The sequence below is a fragment of the Hydra viridissima genome, unplaced genomic scaffold, assembly GCF_058129835.1.
Source record: "Hydra viridissima isolate aposymbiotic clone 2 unplaced genomic scaffold, HvirCarnegie_v1 scaffold_6, whole genome shotgun sequence".
Lineage (NCBI taxonomy): Eukaryota > Metazoa > Cnidaria > Hydrozoa > Anthoathecata > Hydridae > Hydra > Hydra viridissima.
The window spans coordinates 17852537-17876970 of record NW_028324305.1 but is presented as its reverse complement, the minus strand read 5'-3'; the positions used below and the strand labels follow the sequence as shown (position 1 = coordinate 17876970).

Here is a 24434-nt window from a genome sequence, read left to right as displayed (position 1 = left end):
TTGATTGGTTATATATTATATCAAAATAATTCAAAGCTCTTGTACGTAAAAGAATGCTCAATGTTATAATAATAGAGCAATATATAAATATACATATATGCTATTTAAATGGAGAAAAACAACATTTTATAGAACTTGAAATTCTACAGTTACGCTACGGTCCCGCGGTAATGGCTGAAATGTTTAATAGATTCGAATTACGTATCCGGTAGCAGATCAGCCAGTAAATATTTACATTTGGTTCTTTATGATTTATAATTTAGCATTTTAGGTTGAACAGGATTTTAGAAAAACTCTTATAGGTAACCACTCATAAAAACGTCTCACATTTAAATTTTAAAGTATTATTATAAAGTTTGTGTAAAATAATATTTTAAATTACAGTGAAAGTTTCTGAGCTTTGTGGAATTTGTTTTTAAAGAAAAAAGTCAAATGATTGGAACTAGCCGTGTTCACAATCCAATCATATTTAGTCGTTTTTATAAATATGTACATGTAGTCATGAAAAGTTATATTTGAAAAATCCCAAATTACATATAACGCTAACATTTATGTCTATTTTTTTTTTTTTTTTTTTTTTTTTTCTTCTTCTTTCAAGAAAAACGTTAACGAATTGCTCAAGTCCTTCTTACTTTTCAAGCATTCTCTGTTTGAAGGAGGTTAATCAAAAGAGTCAACATCAAATGGCATCACGATTGTTAAGAAGACTAAAAAAAACAATTTCATCAGAAAATAATTAACCAACAATATAGATCTTCTTGAGATTGTGGTTTATGTTAAAAAGCCAACTTAATTATTAGAGCTATACAGTAAATATTACAAAAAGCAATAAATTGCCTAACTGTGGTTGGTCCTCATAGTTGTATATCTTACATTATAAATGTTTGCTCATGAATTTGACAATTCACTCATTTTTGTTTAATAAATGGTCTGCATTAGCATGCTATTAATGTTTATTTATGTTTTTGTCTTATTTAAGTTTTAAAAATAATAGAAAATAAATTTTGGTGTTATATTAATTTTGTTTTGCATCATATTTTAATACTAATTTTTCTTCACTCATTTTTAAATGTTTTTTTCTTTATTACACATGCATATTAAAGTGTAAACAAAGCAAATCATCTGTTCTAAAAGTTGAATTCACTAAAACTTATAACCTAAAATGTAAAAGAAAACTGTATTTTCCATTTAAAAAAGGTGTATGTCTTTCTCTTTCTCTCTTTCTTTCTTTATTTTTCTTTTTCCCTTTCTCTTTCTCATATGCTTTCTTTTTGTTACAAACTCTCGCCTTCTTTCTGTTACACTCACACACGCACACATTAGATAATTGAAAAAATCTAAGATCATTTGATGATGTTTTGACCCTTGCCCAACCCAAATAATTGAGAGGTTATCCTGTTCACCACCACTGAGCAGGATTTCCTGGCTTTTATTTAACTTTAAATAAGTTGACTTACATGTAATCCATAATGTAATTTTACTGTTGTACGAACTATATTATTACTATTATTATGTAATTTTACCTTTTAGTTAACATGTATTTAACTGTCTCTTTATTATTATTATTATTATTATTATTATTATTATATATATATATATATATATATATATATATATATATATATATATATATATATATATATATATATATATATATATATATATATATATATATATATATATATATGGAAAATGTGTTATACTGATTTTTTTTTTTTAGTGTTATCAATGCTTTCTTTTTTAGAAGAAAAATATATTAAAAATATAAATTAGCTTTAAAATCTCAGATTCTTTGATATCTTATTAAGATGACTCATACAGAGGATGTTGAAATGACAGCGGAGACTGGTCCTTTAAGCCAAGAAGAATTGAACAAGATTTCTTTTATAGGTACTTAATCTATTTTAAAAAAGTTTTTTGTCATAAGTTATTAGAATATTTTTATTTTTAATAAAGACTCTTATCTGTGAAAGGATATGATAGGGCATTTTAATAGTGAACATTGGAGGTCACAACATGGCAGACAAGAGATGTTCACTTAACAATTACAGTAGATTTTTCCAAACTTAAGTTAAATAACTTAGGAATATACAAAGTTCACAATTTGTCATCCAAGTAGAATCTTATTAGGATTTAACTTGATAAAGCTGTTTTTCATTTCAATATTTATCTTTTTTACATTTTTTTTATTTTTATTTTAAGGGTTATTTTTGTTTAAGGTTTATTATTATTATTATTATTATTATTATTATTATTATTATTATTATTATTATTATTATTATTATTTTTATTATTATTATTATTATTATTATTATTATTATTATTATTATTATTATTATTATTATTATTATTATTGTTATTATTATTGCTTTTTAGAATGATATATATTTTGATAACTTTTTTTTAAAGTTTTTTCTTGTGATTTATTCTTTATTTCTACTAGATATCAAAGATCAACTACGACTAATTGAAAAAGCTGTCATCAATAAGGAACCTCGATATTCATCTCGTGTACTTCGATCCCTTGTAACTGTTAGAAAGAAGTTAAATGAAAATCTACTTGTTAATCTTATAGCAACTTTTGCTCAAGCAGGTTTGTTAAGTGAATATTTTGTGTATGGTGCAGGGGGGGGGGGGCAGGGCAGGAGTAATTGACAAGTATTAATACCATCTACCTTCTTTAAAAATATTTTTTAACAAACTAAAAACTAAGTTGGTAATTTTTAACAACAGTACAAATTGTTTTGAAATGATAAGTTATACTGTTAAAATCATAAATTAGTTTTGTATTTAAATACAGATCAATCACTTTATTAGATTGGCTCTAATTTTTTAAATAAAATGAATAACTGAGTGAAAAAAATAAAATAAAATAAGAAAAGCAAAAATAAATAAAAGTTACACATGATGGCACTATAGATTAGTATATATTAACAACATGAAAACTTAGGTAAAAGTATTCAAAAAGTAAAAGGTACTTATGTGAAAAACTATAAAATACAAGGTACTTATATGAAAAACTAAAAAATAAAATGTCACTGTGTTCAGTACATATGCTGGGAAAGAAAGAAGAATAAAGGAAATAATAAAAAAGAAATTTAGAAGGTGTTTTATCATACATCAACCTTAGATTTACTAGATAACTAATGAAAAAAAAAATACTGGTAAGATATTAACTTAGAAGTGCTCTTAAAAACTAGAGCCAATCAACAAAACTAAAGTAGATTTTTATCTCAAATACTAGAGATAAATTGACAAAGAATTACTAGTAAAACTAAAGTCATTTTTTGAATTCAGCAACTTGGAAATACATCAAATCAATACAAGCTCCATAACATGTAAAATATTTTTCATTTGTTGACCTGTATAATAAATTTATACAATTGTATATTATCATAGAAAGTTTATCACCCAATAAGTTTTTCTGTTAATGATAATGAAAAATTGCATAGTATAATTCACTCAACAACAAATTTAAATTGATTAATGGTCAATGAGTTAAAGTTTTGCAGATTTTGATTTTACTGATTGAAATAGGATGATTTAGGGGAGCGGGGAGAGTTTTAAAATTTCAGAAAGTTGAAAAATTAATGCTATCTTAATACTGTACACACAATATGTTTAGAAAGTTATGGTTTATTTAAATATCTTTTAATTCTTTAGGTACAAAAACCTCATTACTAGGATATTTTGATAGTGAACCAACTGAGAATACAGATGAAAAAAACAAATCAAATGTGCAGCAACTGCCAGAAATAGATGTTTATCTGCATCTTTTAGCCACTATTTACTTTATAGACAATGCTCTTTTAGATAAGGTATAGTAGAAAGTTTTTTAAAATTGTGTTATAACTGTATTAATTTTAATAACAGTATTTTACACCACTATATATTAAAGGCATTGTATAGTCTTAGAAAATCTCTAATACTATTTAGGCACTTTGAAAGAGTCTTTAGAAAAAAATCATTGTTCCCTATCTTCTCAAATCTATACATACATACATACATACATACATACATACATACATACATACATACATACATACATACATACATACATACATACATACATACATACATACATACATACATACATACATACATACATACATACATACGTATATATGATTAGTAAAAGACTTCTTCACTCAAGAGTGCTTAATAGCCCGCTGGCAAGAGCAATTACATTGAAAATACTGCAAAGGATGACAACTTTGTTGGTACTTAAAGTTTTATACTGGCATACTGGCAATCATCAACCAAAAAAAGGCTTTTCCAATTACAACAAAAACTCAAACCTACTCCTTGTAAAAGTAGACTTTTTTTCAACATTTCTTTAATTGATTTTATTTTAGACAGTTACTTGTGCTGATGCTCTTGTTCAGAGAGTTTCAACTTACAATCGTAGAACATTAGATCTTTTAGCAGCATCTTGTTATTTCTACTACTCTCGATCATATGAGTTGGTTAATCGTTTAAAAGAAATTAGAGAGTAAGTGATAACACTAAGTTTAAACAATTTATTTTGAACCTCTAAAGGTCATCATTTATTTATGTTTTCAATTTTGAATTCTGTATATTTATTTTGCTGAGGAGTGCATTCAAAATTGAAAATAAACTTTTTGCATACATATTTTATTATTATTGTATAAGAAAATTTAAGTTACATATTTACACTGAACATTTGATGCATCTTCAACTTTTTGAAAATTACAAATATATATAGTATTCAACCTTAACTATAAATAATTTTGATAAGTAGTAAAATCAATCTTTTAAAAGTTGAAGTTCTATGTTCTTATGAATTTGGTAAATTAAATTCTTTATTGGGGGAGAAACTAGCAGGAAAGTATTTAATTTAGTTAAATTGCTTTTGTTTTTTGGGGCTGTTATTTAATATTATTACTTATTATATATCATATTTTTGTTTTATAATCTTAAAATAAAATTTAACACCTACATTGTTGTGTAGATTTCTACATGCAAGATTAAGGACAACAACGCTTAGGCATGATACAGATGGGCAGGTAATTTGAAAATTTATTTTGAAAATTGAAATTTACTAATCAATGTTCAAGATTTTTTTAAAGATTTTACAATTAACAAAAAAAAAATAAATAAATAAAAATTTAAAAAATAAATAAATAAAATTTTAAAAAATTACCAATAAACCAGATTAAGAGTAGACTAGCGAGCTACAAATCGAAAAAAAATTGAAAATGATAAAAAAAAGAATTAAATTTCAATTGAATTTAAAATTATTTAAATTACAGTTTTTATTTAACAAAAGTAGTTGTTCACTACTTTAATGTGCACAGTTTTGAGATCGTCAGAAAAATCATTTAAGTGTATGGCTTAAGATTAAGCATTAGAGTTCTGTTTTTCTGTTAATAATGTTTAGTTCAGTCATTTAAAATAAATTGAGTTTAAAAATATATATTTTATTCACACAAAATTTTCCAGTAAAAACAGGATACCTCACATAACTATATTCTTTCAGCGCTTTTTAGATAATATGCCGAATTTTTATTCAATTAAATTCATTAAACTTATTTTGCAAAAATAACAATTTATGTATGAATGTAAATTTCTGACACTACAAATTTTTACTGTTTTAAACTCATAAAGAGTTCTTTTTTAATAAACTTCAGAAAATTCAATTTCTTTTCAAAGTCTTATATAAAAGTTAATACCTTTTTCCTTATTGTTAACTTAAAAAACAAACTCTAATGTTTACTTTAAAAAAATTACTATAAATAGATTAAGATTTAGGAAATTCCGTTTGAATTCTTTTTGATCTCAAAAGAATTTCCAAAGTAAAAACTCTGAAACTAGGAGATATTTATCTATGATCTGTGTATTTTTTAATGTGTTTGCTATTTATTATGTTTTTGCTCTTATATCAGCTTATTTATTGAAAATGAATTCTTAGTCATTTTATAGCTTTTAACATACCTTCCAGGCAATACTATTGAACTTATTGTTACGCAACTACATCCACTACAATTTGTATGATCAGGTATATTTAAATGTTTAACAAAGACTAAACAATATAACAGCAAGCTATAATTATGAAACATTTACTAAATAGAAATTTTCTTTCTAAAAAAAATTTAACTAATTTTTTCATAATCACACTATTGCTTTCAATTTGCCATATAAAGTTTTTTTAATGTATATTTTTACAGAGCTTAGATATTTTTTTTATAGGCAGACAAATTAGTTTCCAAATCTGTCTTCCCAGAGAATGCTACAAATAATGAATGGGCTCGCTATTTATACTATTTAGGTAAAACTTTAAATTTTACAGTTTGATGCAAAATAAAAGCAATTAAAAAAAAATTCTAATGGGTGAAAAATATCAAAACTTTAATCCAGAGGAATTAAATTTAGTTAAACTAATTCTACAACCAATCAGCTTTTTTCAACTTTTCAACTACAACCAATAAACTTTTAATAAAATACTTTTAAAACTTGAATTATTATACATGATAGACTTATAAATAACATTAAAGACTTATGAGGTAATTTCTCTTTAACATGTTTTCTTTCACAAAAGTAAACTGCAAAAAATTGGTGATAAAGAAAAAAAACCTTTTTTCTGAAAATAAGTGCTGATATTTGCAAAACTAGTGGGTTAAGTGTCAAGTAGATTATACAAATGTTGAAGTATTCCATTATGTTAAACGTTTTTTTTTTTAGGACTAATTAAAGCTATTCAGCTTGATTATTCAGAATCTCACAAACACCTGATGAATGCAATTCGTAAAGCTCCTCAACAAGTGGCTGTTGGATTCAAACAGCATGTGAGAATAATACTGAGTTTTTAAGTATTAACTATTTTACTGAATTTGGGCTGATGCAAAATTAATACCTGTTTTTATTAAGTATAAATTTGTTAAAGAAAATAAAATGTAGATTCAAAACATGTATAAATGATTAGTCTGTTACACAGTCACCATTGCTTCAATTTTTAAATTTTTAACTTCATCTATGTAACTACATCTGTTTGTTTTGTTTGCACAATTGTCTGTTGTTTTGTTTGTATATTGATTTAGTGTGTGTGCACAGCTTGCAGTTAAAAATAATATAAAAGTTCCCAATTCTTGGGCTTTAAAGGAACAAGCTGGTTTACAGGATTTATAAAGCGCCACCCAAAAATTTTCATTAGGCAACCTGAAGCTACTAGTTTAAGTTGAGCAACAAATTTCAATAAGCAGAATGTTGCATTATTTTTTAGCAATTTGCAGCACTGTATGCAAAATTACTTGTTCTCACCAAATGACATTTGGAACATGGATGAAACTGCTGTAACTACTGTACAAAGACCTAAAAAAGTTGTAACCAAAAAAGGATTAAAACAAGTAGGAGCCATCACATCAGCTGAAAGAGGAACTCTTGTAACATTAGCATGCACAGTAAATGCTATTGGAAATAGCATTCCACCTTTTTTTATTTTTCCTCGTAAAAACTTTAAAAATCATTTCCTAATAGGAGCACCAACAGGAAGTGCAGGAGATGCCAATGCAAGTGGTTGGATGAAAGAAGAAAACTTTGTAAAATATCTTCAACATTTTATAGGCAATACAAAATGCACTAAAGAAAAACCTTCTTTATTGTTGCTTGACAATCATGAAACTCATCTTAGTATTGAAGGTTTAGATGTGGCAAAAAAAAAAAAAGGAATAGTAAAGCTTACTTTTCCATCGCACTGCAGGCATAAGTTGCAGCCCTTGGACAGGGCAGTTTACGATCCTCTCAAAAACTATATAAGTACTGCTATGACTTCATGGTTGGTAATGAATCCTGGTTGGTAATTGATTATTGTCCTAATTATGTAACTGATTGCCCTGAGCCACCTTGTTCACAGCTTAATTTAAATTAAAAAAACTGTGAATCTTATTCAATGCAACCAGAACCAGCAAATAAAAGGTTTAAAGAATTTATTCAGATACCAGATAATCAGGTAGATATAGCAATAGAAGATTCAATTGTATCAAATAAAACCTCTAATCAGGACCCAATCACTCTATTAGTTTTAAAAAATTCAACCATACTACCTGAGAGTATTAGGCCTCTGCCTAAAGCAGGTCCAAGGTTAGTGCCAAAAAAAGGTAGGAAAAAGCATTCATCTATGATTCTTACTAACTCACCTGTCAAAGAAAGGATTGCTAATTATAAAAAGAAGAAAACTAGCTAAAAAAATATTAATAAGAATATATATATATATATATATATATATATATATATATATATATATATATATATATATATATATATATATATATGTTTTTAGTTATATTTAAAAAAAACATTTCTCGATATATAGTATTTTCTTTTTTTCAGTATGTAGCCTCTTTTTTCCCAGATTATTCAGATTTATTCTTGGTATTATGTAAACAAAATTTATTGGTACCAGTTTTAAATATAATCAAAACATACCAAGAAATGTGACAACCAGCCCCATAGTATGTGACAACCAACCTCGTGGGTGGGGTTGGTTGTCACACGGAAGAGGTCTTTGATAAATGATTTTACAGCAAAAAATATTTCACTCAATGTCATAAAAATATTCTAATAGTTACCGGAAATAGTTAAACTACTTTTGTGCAAAGTTTGGCATTGATTTGATGAAAAGTAAAAGCTGAGCACTCTAAAATGTAAAAAGTGTGACAACCAACTCCGCTCTCCCCTACTTTTTGTTAACTAATGAAGAACTAAGCATAATTCGATCCCCAGTTTAGTATGTAGAGTATCTTCATGTTTCTCTCCTAACACTTCTTTTTGCATCTACCATGGAGTTAACCATAATGAATGTATTGTGGAGAATTTTTAAATACTATATTTGAATAAAAAGTTACTGTAAAGATATTTTTGATCTGAACTTAATTCACTGAAGATGTTATCAGGAATTAAATGAAAAGCTCCTTTGATTTTTTTTTTTTTTTACCGATTTCTCTTTTAACTGATGCAGGCCCAGAGGTTTATATATACAGGGTATGGCAGCAATTCACAAATTTTTTAGAACATTTTTCAAAATGAATTTTCAAAGCACTAAAAAATTATCTTCATGGAATGTTAATAAAAGAAAAGTTGAAGATAAATGCTTTTCCCACCTTAACATTCAATTGGGTCTCCTTTTTTTTGATCACTGCCTCAAGCCTAGGTTTTGATCACTGCCTCAAGTCTAGCAGGTGCTGATTACATAGTCCCTTGACATTGAGTTCCAAGCACAGGTAATTGATGATTTTAGTGACTTGATATTTGAGTGGGGCTTTTTACAACCCTTATTCTCAACTACGTTCCACACACTATAGTCAAGGGCATTCAGGTCAAGGCTGGATGGTGGCGAAATTTGTTTAGGCCAGAATTTAGCCATATTGTCCTGAAGATATTGTTGGGTTTTTCTGGACTCATGACAAGGTGCATTTTCCTGTTGAAAGATGTAATTGTTTTTTGGGAATGTCTTCTTCAGTCATGGCACCACATAATGTTTTAGGAAGCTGATATACACATCAGAGGTAACTTTTTCTTTCTCTTTGATATAGATTGGTGGACATTTCTCTCCATTAGAAGCAATTATTTCTAGCATCATGATGGACTAAGGATGCTTAGTGTGACACACAGGTGGTGCTTTGTCACCCCTCTGCATAATGAATTTGTCATTTCATCTATTGAGTACACAGTCAACACTAAAAATTTTTCTATATGAGAAAACTGTAACTGTTGATGAAGCACGGCTTTTCAGCTGATTCAGAAGCTTCTTTGATCACTCCAATCTCAAAGTTTTTAGCCTTTTTGTCAAAAGTTGGCATGTAGATTGGGCCTTATTGACTTTTCCAAGTGTTTTTAGAGTTCTTCTGGCTGTACTCTCATCAACATTGAACAGTTTTGTTGTCTTTCTGATGGACATAGTAGAATTCTTTTCAACATGCTTTTTAAGCTTTAGTGAACTTTTTATCAACTTTTTTGTTCACTGGAGAGGAGATTTGGGCTCCTCGGTATGTATGTATGTATATATGTATGTATGTATGTATGTATGTATGTATGTATGTATGTATGTATGTATGTATGTATGTATGTATGTATGTAATGTATGTATGTATGTATGTATGTATATATGTATGTATGTATGTATGTATGTATGTATGTATGTATGTATGTATGTATGTATGTATGTATGTATGTATGTATGTATGTATGTATGTATGTATGTATGCATGCATGTATGCATGCATGTATGCATGCATGCATGTATGCATGCATACAGATTAATAGGAACATAAGTAAAAAAAAAAAAAACAGAAAATCTCAATAATGCTGTATCTTTAATTTAAAATATGTTAAATTTCTGATGCAATACAGCCCTTTTTACAAAACAAAGCTAAAGATTTTGGTTATACACTCACTAAAATGCATTAAATAAAAGATTAGAAATTTACTGTAAATTGTACAAATGTTTTCAATCCAAAATAAATTAAATTACAGCAACATATTATTGTTAGGATAACATGAAATCTTATAATTAAAATTCTATTTAAAGAATCTACTTAGAAATTAATATTACTGGAATTAAACAATATTGCTAAGAGATTTTTTCAAAAACATTTAACAAAAGTTGTGGGGTGTGGTGCAACCTCTAGATATCAGTATAAGAAATTTTTTATATATAAGTTATTTATCAAATTAATTATACTGTTTGTCAAAATTTTTAAAATAGTATGATGATGGTTTTCAAATTGCTACCTTACTTTATTGTTAATTGATTAAATTGCTTAGTGTTTGAAATGGTGTTGTTATGGTGAAATATTATAAGGTCCTTCTTGTGAGAATGATTTGTTTTAATAGCAGCTTCTAAGCCTTTTGAGTCGGGCAAAACTTTATATATTGTTATATTGTTATATAGTGTTTTAAAAAAAGAACTGTTACTAAATCATATCTAAATGCTTAAAAGAAGCAAAATGTTGTGCTTTGTCAATACTGTTTCAAGTATTTTAAAATAGAGAATATATAACAATATTGTTGATAGTATTGATAGTTTTTCCCATTTCTATAAAGAGTAGGCTGTACATTATTTTTATCAATATTGGAAAACTGATGTAGATACAAAGCAATCACACTATAACCCAATACAGTATTCTTGCAGTAAAAGTGTTAGAATGCAGATTTGGTGAGCTTTGTTGCCAACTGAAAGTTGGTATGGAAACCCAGTTAATTTTCATAAGTTGTTGAAATTTGCCTAACTACAATTGATTAGCCAATCTTGAAGTTTTTAATTAAACTTTCTTTCTGAGCCACTGTTCATGGTTTTTTTTAACCTTTCAGTTTAAGGAAAATTTTAAATGTTTCAATATGAAACCAATACCTTTTCTTTGGTAATAAAACTCAATGCAAAAATATAAAAATGTAATCAGTAAATTTTAGTAGTTGGCCACTAATTCTAATTTTTTACTCTACTTGCCAACCTACTGTAATTGCAGATAAATACCATATTAAAGAAAGTATTTTATTTATTTTACTTTTAAGCTTTCTCAAATACTGCTGCAATCAAAATGGTGAGAAATACTACATTTGGTTAACTATTAGCACAGCTAAATCTTGTTTTTATTGCATAGGTGAATCGACTGGCAGTTGTAGTCCAGTTGCTGTTGGGTGAAATTCCTGATCGTAAAACATTCAAAGAACCAATTCTTAAGAAGACATTAGTTCCTTATTATCAGCTAACACAAGGTATTGCATATTTTGTAAAAATTAGACTTTCAAAAAATATAAATGAGAAATATGGTTTTAATCTTATGTTCCTCAGACTCATTCAAAGTTTGATGCAATGATCTTTTTTGTTCAAAGTAATTTGATTGGATCTACAGAATAATAATTCAATCACAGCAAACTGAGTTAAAGTGATGTGCAAAAAAAATTTGAGAAAATTAGTTTAAATATAGGTAGTGATGTTCCATATTAAATTAACCACATGCCATCTACTATCTTAAAGTAAGCTGGTTTTTTTTAATCAATTTTCAAATCATGCACAGATAGGCTGGGAAAGTGTTATGGTCTAATTCCTTACAATTCCCTAATTATAGTTTGTAATACCAATCATTTTTAATTTATTCTTAGCACCATGAGAATCCATTTATAGTGCTGAGAATAAAATTTTAACACTTAATTAACAATAACTTCTGAGTCTCTAAGAAAACTTTTTTGAATTCATTAAAAATTTTCAAAATTATTTTAAATCCTATTTTGGCATTCAATATAAGAAGTTTTTAATTCCCACATAAGTAAATTCTAATTCTTTAAATAAAGTTGTCTTAGAATTGCGTGGATTTTTTGATGACTTGCAGTTTACTGTAAAGATCATAAAAAAAGCTTTTTTATTTATTGTTATAAAAAATTGACATTTTATCTTTTAATAATCAAAATATTGTAAGATTTTCTTTGCTTCAATACAAAAATACTGAATAAAAAATATGCATTTTATAATTAAGTGCAAATCCCATAATGTAAATAATAAAATCTTATCTTGTTACATTTTATAAGATAAAGTTCGCTAATATGTATTTTATAATTAAGTCCAAATTGTATAACATAAATATCAAAATTTTATCTTGTTGTATTTTATAAGATAAAGTTAGCTAATGCATTTCACATTCTCTTGTAATCTTGGGATTACAAGAGAATGTGAAAATTATATGAAATGAGAGTTATAAAATTTAGTTAAATTAGTCTTAATGAATTTGATGACTACGATAGAAATATTTTTTTGATTACTTGATAATGTCTACTTTAATCTCCAGCTTCCTTAATTTGTCATCTTTTAATGTTGTAGCAAGATTTGGATGTCAAACAATTTAACTTGGAGGAAGCAGTTCAATCAATGTTGTAGATGTTTCAGATTATGATATAAGTCAAGCTTGATGATTAGCTATTGCTTGAATATCAATTTGACTAAAAAGAAAAAAGAAAAACCGGCTTTAACTGTAGAGATTTATTCTTTATGATGTACATAGAATTGGAAAAAATATTATTTCTCCTAATGGGAAATCTCTATTCACAATTATAAATTTTATGGGAATATTGTTCTATTTATGTCTGACTTGTGGAATTCAAAAAAAGTTATTGACAGCTAAATCTTTAAGGTTCAATTTGAAACTGTCATGTTATTTGGTTAGTTCCACTGCTCAGTTCATATCTTTTATTTTCCATCTTACCTTTTAAAAACTCTTTCTCAGAACTAGTATTATTGAGGAAATCTTGTAATTGACGAAGGTTTACAGAGAAAGTTTTGGGAAATCTTGTAATTAACAACATCATTTTAAAAAGAAAAATTGAAATATGTTAATAAAGCATTAAAAGTTTGATTAAAATAAGATTTTTTAGATGTGCCTAATTTGGATGAAAATATATTTAGTTGATTTTAATAACAGGCTTTTTTTTAAAAAAGGAACTTTAACGCAAGCGTAAGAAGACCTGCTGGTATGATGATGGTTTCTGTCATGATTAAGTTGATAAATTTTTTTTTAAGCTCATATCTTTTTATTTTCAACCTTTTAAAAGTTTTTTTCTCAGAACATTGAGGAAATCAACTTCATCACCAGTTCAGACCAGTTAATGTATCAGAGATGTTTCAAATGCATTTGTGCTTCTTCGTGTTTATTATTTAGTTGCTTTTTTACAATAGTGGCTTTGCATATGCTATATATTTTAGAAATTTAAATTAGGGAATTGCATGCAATAGCATCTTCTTCTCTGATTCCTGATATTAACATTATAATCTCTTTACATTCCTTCTGATTGTCAGAAAATTTTTTTTTTTTTTTTTTTTTTTTTTTTTGCTTGCCTTTATCTGTATTTGTGGTAAGTTATTTCTTTGATTAATATTCTTTTAAACTTTACTCTTAACAAAAAGCTATTGTCTGAATTCATCACAATTTGTTTTTACTGATAAATAAAATATCCTTGCTGTTTAACACATATTTTTTATTTATTAATTTGCATTTTCTTGTAAATAAAAATTTAGTATTTTAAAATATGGAGTTCTAAAGCAATTTATTGTGCATTTTTATTGAAATCAATTAGAATATAGAAATTATAAGGACTTGATAAAAATTAGCACAGATTATCTAATGAATCATGAATAATGAATAATGAATCTATGCATGAAACGTGTGGTGAAAATGAGCCAAACTGGAAATGATAAGTGACAAATTTAAACATTTCTGGTTGATTTGACAAAAAATAACCTAGCAGTTTTGCAAACTTATTAAATGTTGAATATATTTAGCTGTAAGAACTGGTAATCTACTATTGTTCAGCCAAGTTGTTGATCAGCATAAAGAGAAGTTTCTGCTTGAGAAGACGTACACTCTTATCATAAGGTACCATAAAAGAAACATATTTTGCCGATTTCTCACATTATTTAGTTATGTTGTAACAGACCAGTTTGTCTGGTACTTTGAATTTTTGTTTTTGATTGAATTAAATGGAATGAATTTATTGTACAATTTAATAACGTTTAATTAGAGATTATGAAATGTTACATGATATAATATTATAATAAATAAAAAAAAACTTCCTTTAATGTATTATTAAAATCTTTATTACTTTATCTCTAATAACATCTAATAAATCTTTCTATAAATTTGATATCAGTTATTCTTATTCAACTTAATTTTATAGCAATTTATTTCTAGGAATTAAAATATAGAAACAATAAATTCAATATTTATATTTGACATTTTAATTTATTAATATTATTTGTAATATAAATTTTTTTTAAGGTTGCGTCACAATGTTATTAAAACAGGTATTAAAATGATAAGTCTGTCATATTCTCGGATATCACTGAGTGATATTGCTGCAAAGTTGGGCCTTGATTCTGCTGATGATTCTGAATTCATTGTTAGTAAGGTGAAAAAAATACTTTATAATTTCTTTGTTTACTTTATAACCTATTGGATTGGATTTTTTATTGTTTTTATTTTTGGTGTTGATAAAAGAATAATGAACCCAGGCATAATAGCTTATAAAGCTCAGAATTTGATAATATAGCTAGAAAGTATTTTTTTAAATAAAATATTTTAAAATATTAAATATAATCATATCTTTTTTTTTTTTTTTTTTTTTTTTTATTTCCAATTTTGCGTAGTCTGTTGAATTATTGTTTATAAAAAAAAACCGAGGAAAATCTTTTAAGTTATGTTATTAAATCTGGGTAATTTTATCTTCACACTGTATTTTCATGATTTGTGTTGGTTTTTTCTGAGATTTTGTGTTTTATAAAATTTGCAACTTAATTTTTATAAACATCTTAACTTTGTGATTTAAACAATTCATAAACCTGTGACTTTATCGACATTGGATTGCTTTTGCCAGAGGCTAAAACAATCGATGTGCTTATGAATGAGTAACAATAAGTTTGGGTGACGGTAATCACTCCGGAATTGTGCAAAAATCTTACCAATTCAATTCCGAAAAGGATAAATACTCTTGTTAAAAATAAAAGATATTCATGTAAAAATTAAACTTGGTGAATTTTTTTTTTTTTTTTTTCTGTATTTTTACAATTTGTACACATAAAAATCTGGTTCATAAAAATAAAATATTATTTTGGATTTTATTCGTTACTTTCTTTTAAATTCACTTCTTTTTTTTTTTTAAATAAAAAAAACTAAACGAAACGTTATATAATCTTCTGACTTGAAAATTCATGAAATTTGTTTTAATTGAATCTCCAAGTAATATTATGTCGTAATGCGTTGCGGCGTTTGGCGGAATTGAAACCTAAAACGTTAATTTTTATTCCATGCGTTGATACTCGTGTTTTTAATAATTTGGCGCTCCATTATTTGTCGAACGCTTAAAAGAACTTGTTCTAAATTGAGTGACATTTTCCAGATTTAATTGAAGTTTAGCTTGAAGAGTTAATAATCAAAAAATTATGCTTTAATCTTCAAGTAAATAACTATTTAATCTGGCAAAAATGTGGCAAGTAATACAGCGTTAAAGTATTCAAAATAAGTTTATCAATGGATGCATTAAAACTTAAAATTAAAACTTAACGTTTTAACGCCGTTGACTGTTACAAGGTACTAAGATAAGCAGCATAGTAAAAAAAATTTATGATGCTGGTTTTTTTTTTAGGCGATTCGTGATGGTGTTATTGATGCTACTATCGATCATGAGCAAAAATGTGTTCAATCAAAGGTATCCTAGATACTGTAGCAGGGCTGCTCTGTTTTTTTTTTGTTTTTTTTTTTTTTTTTTTTTTTTCTATTAATATTTTTTATGATAATAATAGCATAAATTTAAAATTTTAGGAAAATGTTGACGTTTATTCAACTAACGAACCACAGCAGGCTTTTCATCAACGTATTCGGTTTTCATTAGATATTTACAACCAATCTGTTAAGGTATTTTCTCTTTTTGTTATCGAAATTCCTACAATCTAAACATTTAAAATAAAGTTATGCAAAAGAAATAGTGATATATTAAGCAAAATGTTCAGCTTTGGTAAAAAGATTTGGTAATTATTTGCTTTGAATAAGTAGCTCATGAAATTTCTAATTACAAAGTAGTTATCTCGTGAAGAATGGTTCTTATTGTTGTTATTCGTTAAGAATGGTTCTTATTGTTAGATAAGGAATTCTTAAGTTTCTTTGTTTTTTCATCAAAAGGCCGATCTCCAGTCAGGGGAAAATTGTCCTGGCTAAGAAATCGGTTTCTTGAATTAGGCGTAACTAAGATATGCTTACCAATAAAGTTTAAAAAAGAAAGCGCTTAAAATATGCTTTAAAGCCATCTTTAAGAAAACCTCAATTGTTCCCCAGATAAGAAATTTGATTAATATCTTTGAATAGCTGAAGTCTCAATTTTAACGGGTATTATTTAACAATGAAGTCTTGTGCGACAGAAAAGTATTATAAAAAGCTGATTAGCTATGACATGGTAATGATTTAATTATGTCAATATTTTTACTGTGATGATTTCATTACGTGTCCTTTTTTTCACTGTTATAAAAATTTATGTCAAGGATGTTTAATGAGAATCTAAAATTTATTCTATTTGGTAATATATTGAAGTTCTCTAAATTTTATCAGAGTTCTAAGAATCTATAAAAATCTTTAACGCAATGTAATAAATGCTGCAAATGTAAACAATACTTTAACGCTATGTAATAAATGCTGCAAATGTAAACAATACTTTAACGCAATGTAATAAATGCTGCAAATGTAAACAATACTTTAACTCAATGTAATAAATGCTGCAAATGTAAGTGTCTTTATAAAATTTTAATTATTATTAGGCTATGCGTTACCCTGCAAAATCTTATCATAAAGATTTAGAGACACTAGAGGTAAGCACTTGCTGAACTTTTTTTTGTATTTGGTAAAGCAAAGTCATTTTATTTACGCTGTAATTATACTTTTTCCTATTAGGAGCAACGCGAACGTGAAAAGCAAGATCTTGAATATGCAAAGGAAATCGCTGAGGATGATGAATTTCCTTAGATTACGTTTGTCTTTTACTCACTTATTCTTCAAAGTTTAGAATTGTACTGAAAACTTTTCCGTTGTTAAAATGCGACTGGTTTTTATTTTTTTGTTTTCGTGTGGTTAATTTTTCCTATTTTCTAGCTAATGGCAGGCTTCTCCTTTTATTTGTTCTGAATTGGAGTTTTAACATTTGATCGTTTGCGTTTCTATAAAAGTCTCAAAGTTAAAATTGTTTTGCGTTACCTGAGCCTTTCTAAAATTCTTATGCCTGTATATCATATGCTTAATTTATTTAAAAATCAAAGTGTTCACTGAAGAAACTGTCGCCTAACACTTAACTCGCATTTTTACCCCCTCGGGCGCGTGGGCTTTGCGTTGGGAAACACGGACTTATGATTTTATTGTGTTTAAGCCTAAAATTGGCTCTTATAGTTAAGACATCATAATAAATACAGACAGTTTAAAAATGTAGAAATCTATTTAAGGTCATATTGATCAAGGAAGCCCAAATTATTGGCCAATGAAAAAAAACCAAAAACTGTTTTGCCACCTGTGTACCTTTCAAGTTAATTAAAACGACTGATATCTAAGAAATTTTTCGCCATTTAAATGTTAACTTCTTTCAATTGTTGAACTACACCTACACAAAGGCTAAAAAGAAGTTTTACAAAGCTTACGTTTAATTCTTAATTGCAAGATAGGCTCTTATAACACTGCAATGTACAACAACTCAAACTTTTCAACATTTCAAGTATTTGCTCTTATAATGTCTATTGATGAAAACTGTTTCTTTATTTACTGAAAAAAGGAATGTTTTGCAATTTTAATCTGCGACTTCTATAACAGTATCGACTAATATTACTTTTGAATCATGAGACTCAAGATGAAATTTCAAAAATTCCTTTAAATGTCTGTAGTTTCTACAACGATTCCTCATTTTAAAAAAATCCTCTATTATTATTGACAATTCATGCATTTTTTCTAATATGGCTCAATCTAGAATTTTTCAAGGCAATAAAAATGAATGTAAAGAGACTAAAAGGATTTTCTAAGTATAAAATAAGTATTAAATTAAATGGCTGCGTTACCATTGCATATTTTAAAATTTTTGTTGTTCTTCTCTGAGAAAAAAAGCAATATTTACTTACACCCTGGAAAATGACGTGTTTTGTTGTAATAATGGTATCAACTGCAAGTTAATCTTGGTTTGAACAACACGTAAACCAAACGATGTTTATTTTTCTAACGACGAAGATAAGTCTTCAAAATGCAAAGCATTTTGATTTAGAAAAGCTTATTAAGCAACTGTGTCTGAATGAGTGGCTCAATAAAATGTAATGATATGAAAATGTCAACTTTTCTACTTATAAACTGTGGTTGTTTACTCGTTTTAAGCACAGTTAATTTAAGAGATTTAAGAAAGGTTAACCTTTTGTGCTACATGAAAGAAATATACTTCAAAGACAGACATATCTGTCTGAAGGTTATTATGGGTTTATTAGGGATTACAAAAGAGTGAATATTTTTTTCGATACCAGTTTTAAAACAGTAATTATATCTATCGACAAAAAGTTCACTTGTGTTGTACAGCAAGAAAAGAAATTTTGGTAAGGTTAAATAGATATTTGCTTAATACTTTATGCTAAATGAAAATTTCTAGCTTTGTTTTAAAAATCGTTGCGTTTAAATAATTCGCCAAATTTTGTTATAATCTTTTATAACTTTTATAGTTTATAATCTTTTTCAATTTTTTTTTTTTTTTCTACATATACATATTTTTGCATGCTTTTGTTGAAAAATTTTACTTTTGTTTTCAAAAAGCGTTTTTCGTGTGACCACGATTATTGCAGCCGCTTGAATTTCTCGTTATTTTTTCAGTTTCAATACTTTTCTTGCCATTGTTGCTGCTACAGCCAAAATTTTTCTTGTTGTTGCTACAGCCAATTTGTTATTATTGTTTTTGTTGTGGTTTTTGCTTTTCTATTTTAAACTTTTAAAATAACTAGTTAACTTTTTGCCGCAAAATTATATATTTTTTTAATGGCCTAAAAATAGACTTAGCTATTTAAATAAGGATATTGTCCTAAATTGCCAAGCCATAAACATTTTACTCTCTTCAAATACGTACAACACCATCTTATTGGATATCATTTAACAGAAGGAAAACTACTCACCTTTTAATCGGATTTAAAAATTGACGAAGGTTTACAGAGAAAGTCTTGGGAAATCTTGTAATTAACAACGTCATTTTAAAAAAAAAAAATTGAAAAATGAACAATATGTTAGTAAAGCATTAAAAGTTTGATTAAAATAAGATTTTTTGGATGTGCCTAATTTGGATGAAAATATATTTAGTCGATTTGATTAACAGGCTTTTTTTTAAAAAAAGGAACTTTAACGCAAGCGTAAGAAGACCTGCTGGTATGATGGTTTCTGTCGTGATTAAACTTTTTTTAAGTTCTCGCGAACGTCGACGTCGCCGGCGAACGTTGACAGTAATCCTAGCATTTATCTGTCAGCTGTCGTAGTTTGAAAGTTAAGGCACTCTAATTTAAAGCCGGACTTTGGTTTCACCGTAAAATTTTATTTCATTTATTTACCGTTGTTTTTAAGCTTATCGGTTCCACAATGATAATGCCAAGATTTATTTCCGTTAAATGAGAATCGGTAAGTTTGACGTAATTGTGAAGGAGTAAGGTGGCGGAGATATACAAGTTGTATTGATTGAAAATCACCGCATACTGCCATAAGTTTTCAACTAATAAAGTTATGTTAAAAATCCAGTTTTTAGACTAGGTTTATTTTAAAAAATTCAACCCATCCTCTAGTAACCAAAAACAGTTTAAACAGTTCTCTACAAAGGATAGTTGCGAATGTCATTCGATTGCCGTTGATGTTTACGCCATTTTGAGAAAGCGCTACACAACACAAGCATTTACATTGAGATACATTAAACGTAAAACTAAAGGGCATTAATTAACTCAACGTTAACTAAATCGTATTTCAACCGCCGATAAAAACTACTGAAGGCTTTGTCTATTCATAAGTTTGAATACATACGTTCATGGGGAGGGAGTTTTATTTATAACAGCTACATTCGATATCTTCATACCGACAACTCGGCTTTTGTTCAAGACGAGGTGTAACATAATTTCGGCAGTCGTTTAATCATCGAAATAGTTATATCTTAGAAACATTAAATATTCCCCTCCTTCGAAAATGCGTCTATTAGTATGTATTGTACATGCATGTCGTAAATCACAATGAAATGCGATTATAAATGTTGTTTTTTATTGTTAGTGCCGGTTTGTTTACATTAAACATTTGCTTTAAAAAATCTGTTTGTTTTTTTTTTAATACTTACTCATTACTTGCTCCACAGTTTACATCTTTGAATTATTTTCATAGAAATATTGCAAAAACACAAGCATTTTCTTAATCATTGAATGGATGTAATTGCACGGCCGCAAATTTCTTTCTCAACGTAATTACAAAAAAGAAAGTGTATTACCTTTAGCGTTGATTATATCAAAGCACCCGACACAATAGCGTCAAATCTTTGCCGCGTATTCAACTCAGCGTATTTTAATGGCCGTCTTCGAGGTTATTTTAATTTAAATAGACAAAGCGAAACGCAGAGAAAGCAAGTACCTGGCGCATTCACATATTTAAAAATTTCCTGACTTCGTATCTTTTGCAATGAGTTCGCTTTTAAAGTGTTTTTTTGCTATTTATTGTTGGAGTGTGGTTTACTGTGGTGTTGACCGAAAGAAAGTTGATAATAGCGCTGGCGAACGTGCACGACAAGCTTTCAATTTTATAAAAAGCAAGCTCAATGAGACTAACGGCTGTAAAGATTTGATGGGAGCTGAAGACTGTAGAGTACTTAGGAAATATAGACACAAAATGAGAATATACATGGCATCAAAAAAACAGCTGCAGCTCAACGCAATAATGACGGAGTATTTTCACCGTGAATTTACTGAACTAGAAGCAGTCGTAGTTGTAGACCCTATTCCCGAAGCACATTTTGGTCACACTCTTGTTTTGATCTTAAGCTATGCTGGTTTGTCAAAAGAGGAATGTGATACCAAAGATGGCAGTTATTACAGCCAAGGTATTTCTTACGAAAAATTATTCTCATTTACAACTTTTCGTCCATTGTTTAAATTTCTAACACGCATATTGTAATTTTGTAATCTAGAAATATTCACCTTCATTTGCATGTTAGCTATATTTTGTTGGCATTATAATTAAGCAAATTATTTAACAAACTACAGTTGTTAAGCATGTCGTGCTACTATTTTCAATGCACTTTTTATTTCCTGCGTATCAGTCGTTTGGTTAAAGCAAATAGAATTCACAATAAATATTTAATTAAGCAAGATGAACAAAAACTATTTAATTTTGATTTTTTAAATAAATGCAACAAAGTTGATAAGATTACAATAAAATTGATTTTCGATGTTTTATAAACCGACAATATCCGTCATTCTTTTAGGCGGTGTAGCTGAATGCTTGGTATTTCCGGACACGAAAAAATGTTTAATTCACAGGCAACTTAGTGGCGATGGCTTTAAAACGTCTTGCACATTAACTTTTCTTCCTCAAGTCTATGAAAAATCCTCTTTACAACTTCAAAACAAATTGCAATGCATGGATGAACTGGAAGGTTTCGCATCTTGCCCGACAATTAATGCTCAAACGGATACTAGGTGCTCCAATTCAATTAAATGTGACCAGCCTATAACTCATGTAAAAGATTCTTGTAAATTGACATGTGATTTTAGCATTATGATATTTGGTGGCTGGGACAAACATACGCAATCCGTGAGACATTTACATAACATCAAAGATATGTTCAAGTATTTAAAGAATAGAGGATATAACGAAAAAAATATCAAAGTATTCTTCGCAAATAATTCAACTATAGATCGTAAGTTTATCCAAAAAATTTTTTTTTGTCTTTATATTAAACGCTTTGTAAAATCATCGCCCCCCTCCCCCCCTCAAAAAGTCTATTCTCTAACCTCAACTTATATTGCAATTAACAGTCGTATGTAAATTTATTTTCTTTAAGAAAATAATGAATTTTCCGAGCACTTTGATTAAGCAAAATTTGTGGATGTCAACACAAAAAGTGATGAAAAAAATAAAAATACTTCGTAATAATTAAAATACAGATTCAAAACCTTGCTCTGCTATAAAAAAAAATTATAAAAATTTCTTTATTTGTTTATTTTTTTCGCCTGATTTATTGGTAAATTGTTATTCAAAGAAAGGTTTAAAAAAAAAACTCTATTGAAATCCAATTAGAAAACCAGCGTTTTTAGTTATGTAGAAATTTTCACAAGCTTTTGAAACAAAATATCGTCGCTGTATTAGATGGAATTTTCTGCGGGAACTTTTTTGTAACGTGGTTTGTCGGGAGATCTGCATAACAACATTTGCTAATCTCTCGATTTTATTGAATTTTAAGTTATAAAAGATAACAGGCGGAAGATTCGTAGTTATGCCTGAGTGTGATTTTTTTTCGCATCGAGTTTTGTTCTTCAAGCTCTTGTGACTCTTTACCGACATTTTTTCGTTATACTTATACAATTATTTATTCCCGGAAAATTATTTAATAATTTAAAAATTTTCTGCTGCTGTTTAGCTCGATGTTAGAACAATTTTTATTTTTGTCTAGTTGACGGCAATCCGAATACACAAGATACTCTACCTGCGGATGATTCCAACGTTATTATCAATCATTTGAAAGGCATATGTGAACTCAAAGAGCATTGCATTGATACTTTAGTGATATATCTTAATGGGCCTACATTACGCAACGGCGATATACTTCTATGGGATAAAAACGAAGACAGATCTGCAAGTGATTTTGGAAAACTTTCTATCAGCAAACTTCTAACTCCTTTAGAAAATTGCGGTGCAAAGAACGTAATAATTATTGCAGATCAGAATCATGCTGGTCATGTTATCGATGAAGTCTCGAAAGGAAGAAGTCGTGGCATAAAGAACTTTAATAAAATATTTGTCATAGCTTCAAGTGCTAAAGATACGTACACCTACAAAAGAGACTTCACACAAAAATTTATTCAGCAAGATAATGTGTATATTGACTCAAGTAAATCTACTGCGACTTCAAGACTTTTGATAAATATTTCAAAGGTGATTTTCATTTAATGCTCATATGTTCATAAGCTTGATTGTTGCACTTGTTTTTTTGTTTTTAATATTTTTTCGGTTTTAAAATATACTTCTAATTCCAGGATCTAAAGTCGCTGTTGATACAAAAAAACAAGATTGATTATTTGGAAAGCGACAACCCAAACCTGTCTATAACTGGAGATCAGCTTCTTCCGCCGGGTTGTACGACGAATTTAAGATATCCTTCGGAGAGCTTAGAATGGACAAGTAAAGAAAGCTTTTGAAGTACTGAATAAAGAAATGAGAGATTAAAGTACGTTAAAGAAGTTATAAGACGATCAGACAACGCCAGTGGTCTACTATGACCTGTACTTACAAACGGTAATCTTAAACTGAAAAGAAACGCTCTTAACGAAAACAGAGAAACAAAATGGCCCATAATTTATTAAGTCGTATAAGTGCCTTTTGATTTCTGTTTTATTTTTGATTTGTGTGCATGTCTTTTTTTTCTTTTTTTTTATTATTCTCATTCGTGAGGGTTGTACAAAGGAATTGTAAATAATAATGTAAATATTTTAAAAAATAAAGTATTTTATTGATTTAATATTGTATAAATGACTGTTTTTTGGTTTTAAAAGTACAATATTGATTAAATAGATTTCTTAGATAACTTCGTAGTTTGTTTCATGTAATATTTCTCATATAAAAACATCGAAAATGATAAAAATAACAGCAACGAAAATGTAATGACTATACTTTAATAATTAGATTTGCATAATAATTATATTT

General features: G+C 27.8%; 2 protein-coding genes across 4 annotated transcripts; both read left to right on the top strand.

Moving 5' to 3' along the window:
- The first annotated feature begins 1721 nt into the window (after positions 1–1721).
- On the top strand, positions 1722–17596 carry LOC145190208 (26S proteasome non-ATPase regulatory subunit 3-like). 2 transcript variants are annotated; one of them, XR_016453236.1, is made up of 15 exons: positions 1722–1890; positions 2444–2593; positions 3664–3818; positions 4356–4492; positions 4973–5027; positions 5963–6019; positions 6211–6289; positions 6703–6806; positions 11616–11730; positions 14285–14378; positions 14781–14910; positions 16144–16206; positions 16320–17119; positions 17198–17356; positions 17439–17596. XR_016453236.1 is itself a non-coding variant. In XM_090090061.1 (15 exons), the coding sequence occupies exons 1-15, from the start codon at positions 1809–1811 to the stop codon at positions 17508–17510; spliced, it is 1437 nt and encodes a 478-aa protein (XP_089946187.1). In that variant the 5' UTR covers positions 1722–1808; the 3' UTR covers positions 17511–17596. The 2 variants fall into 2 exon arrangements, 1 of the variants encoding a protein (XP_089946187.1); XM_090090061.1 differs by having other exon boundaries at positions 16320–16412; positions 17306–17356.
- Positions 17597–18934: 1338 nt separating this feature from the next.
- LOC145190002 (uncharacterized) lies at positions 18935–23946 on the top strand. Of its 2 annotated transcripts, XM_090090059.1 has the most exons (5): positions 18935–19102; positions 20904–21612; positions 21997–22431; positions 23185–23666; positions 23768–23946. In XM_090090059.1, the coding sequence occupies exons 2-5, from the start codon at positions 21195–21197 to the stop codon at positions 23927–23929; spliced, it is 1497 nt and encodes a 498-aa protein (XP_089946185.1). In that variant the 5' UTR covers positions 18935–19102; positions 20904–21194; the 3' UTR covers positions 23930–23946. The 2 variants fall into 2 exon arrangements, with proteins under 2 accessions (XP_089946185.1, XP_089946186.1); XM_090090060.1 differs by lacking the exon at positions 18935–19102 and having other exon boundaries at positions 20546–21612.
- Positions 23947–24434: the final 488 nt, after the last annotated feature.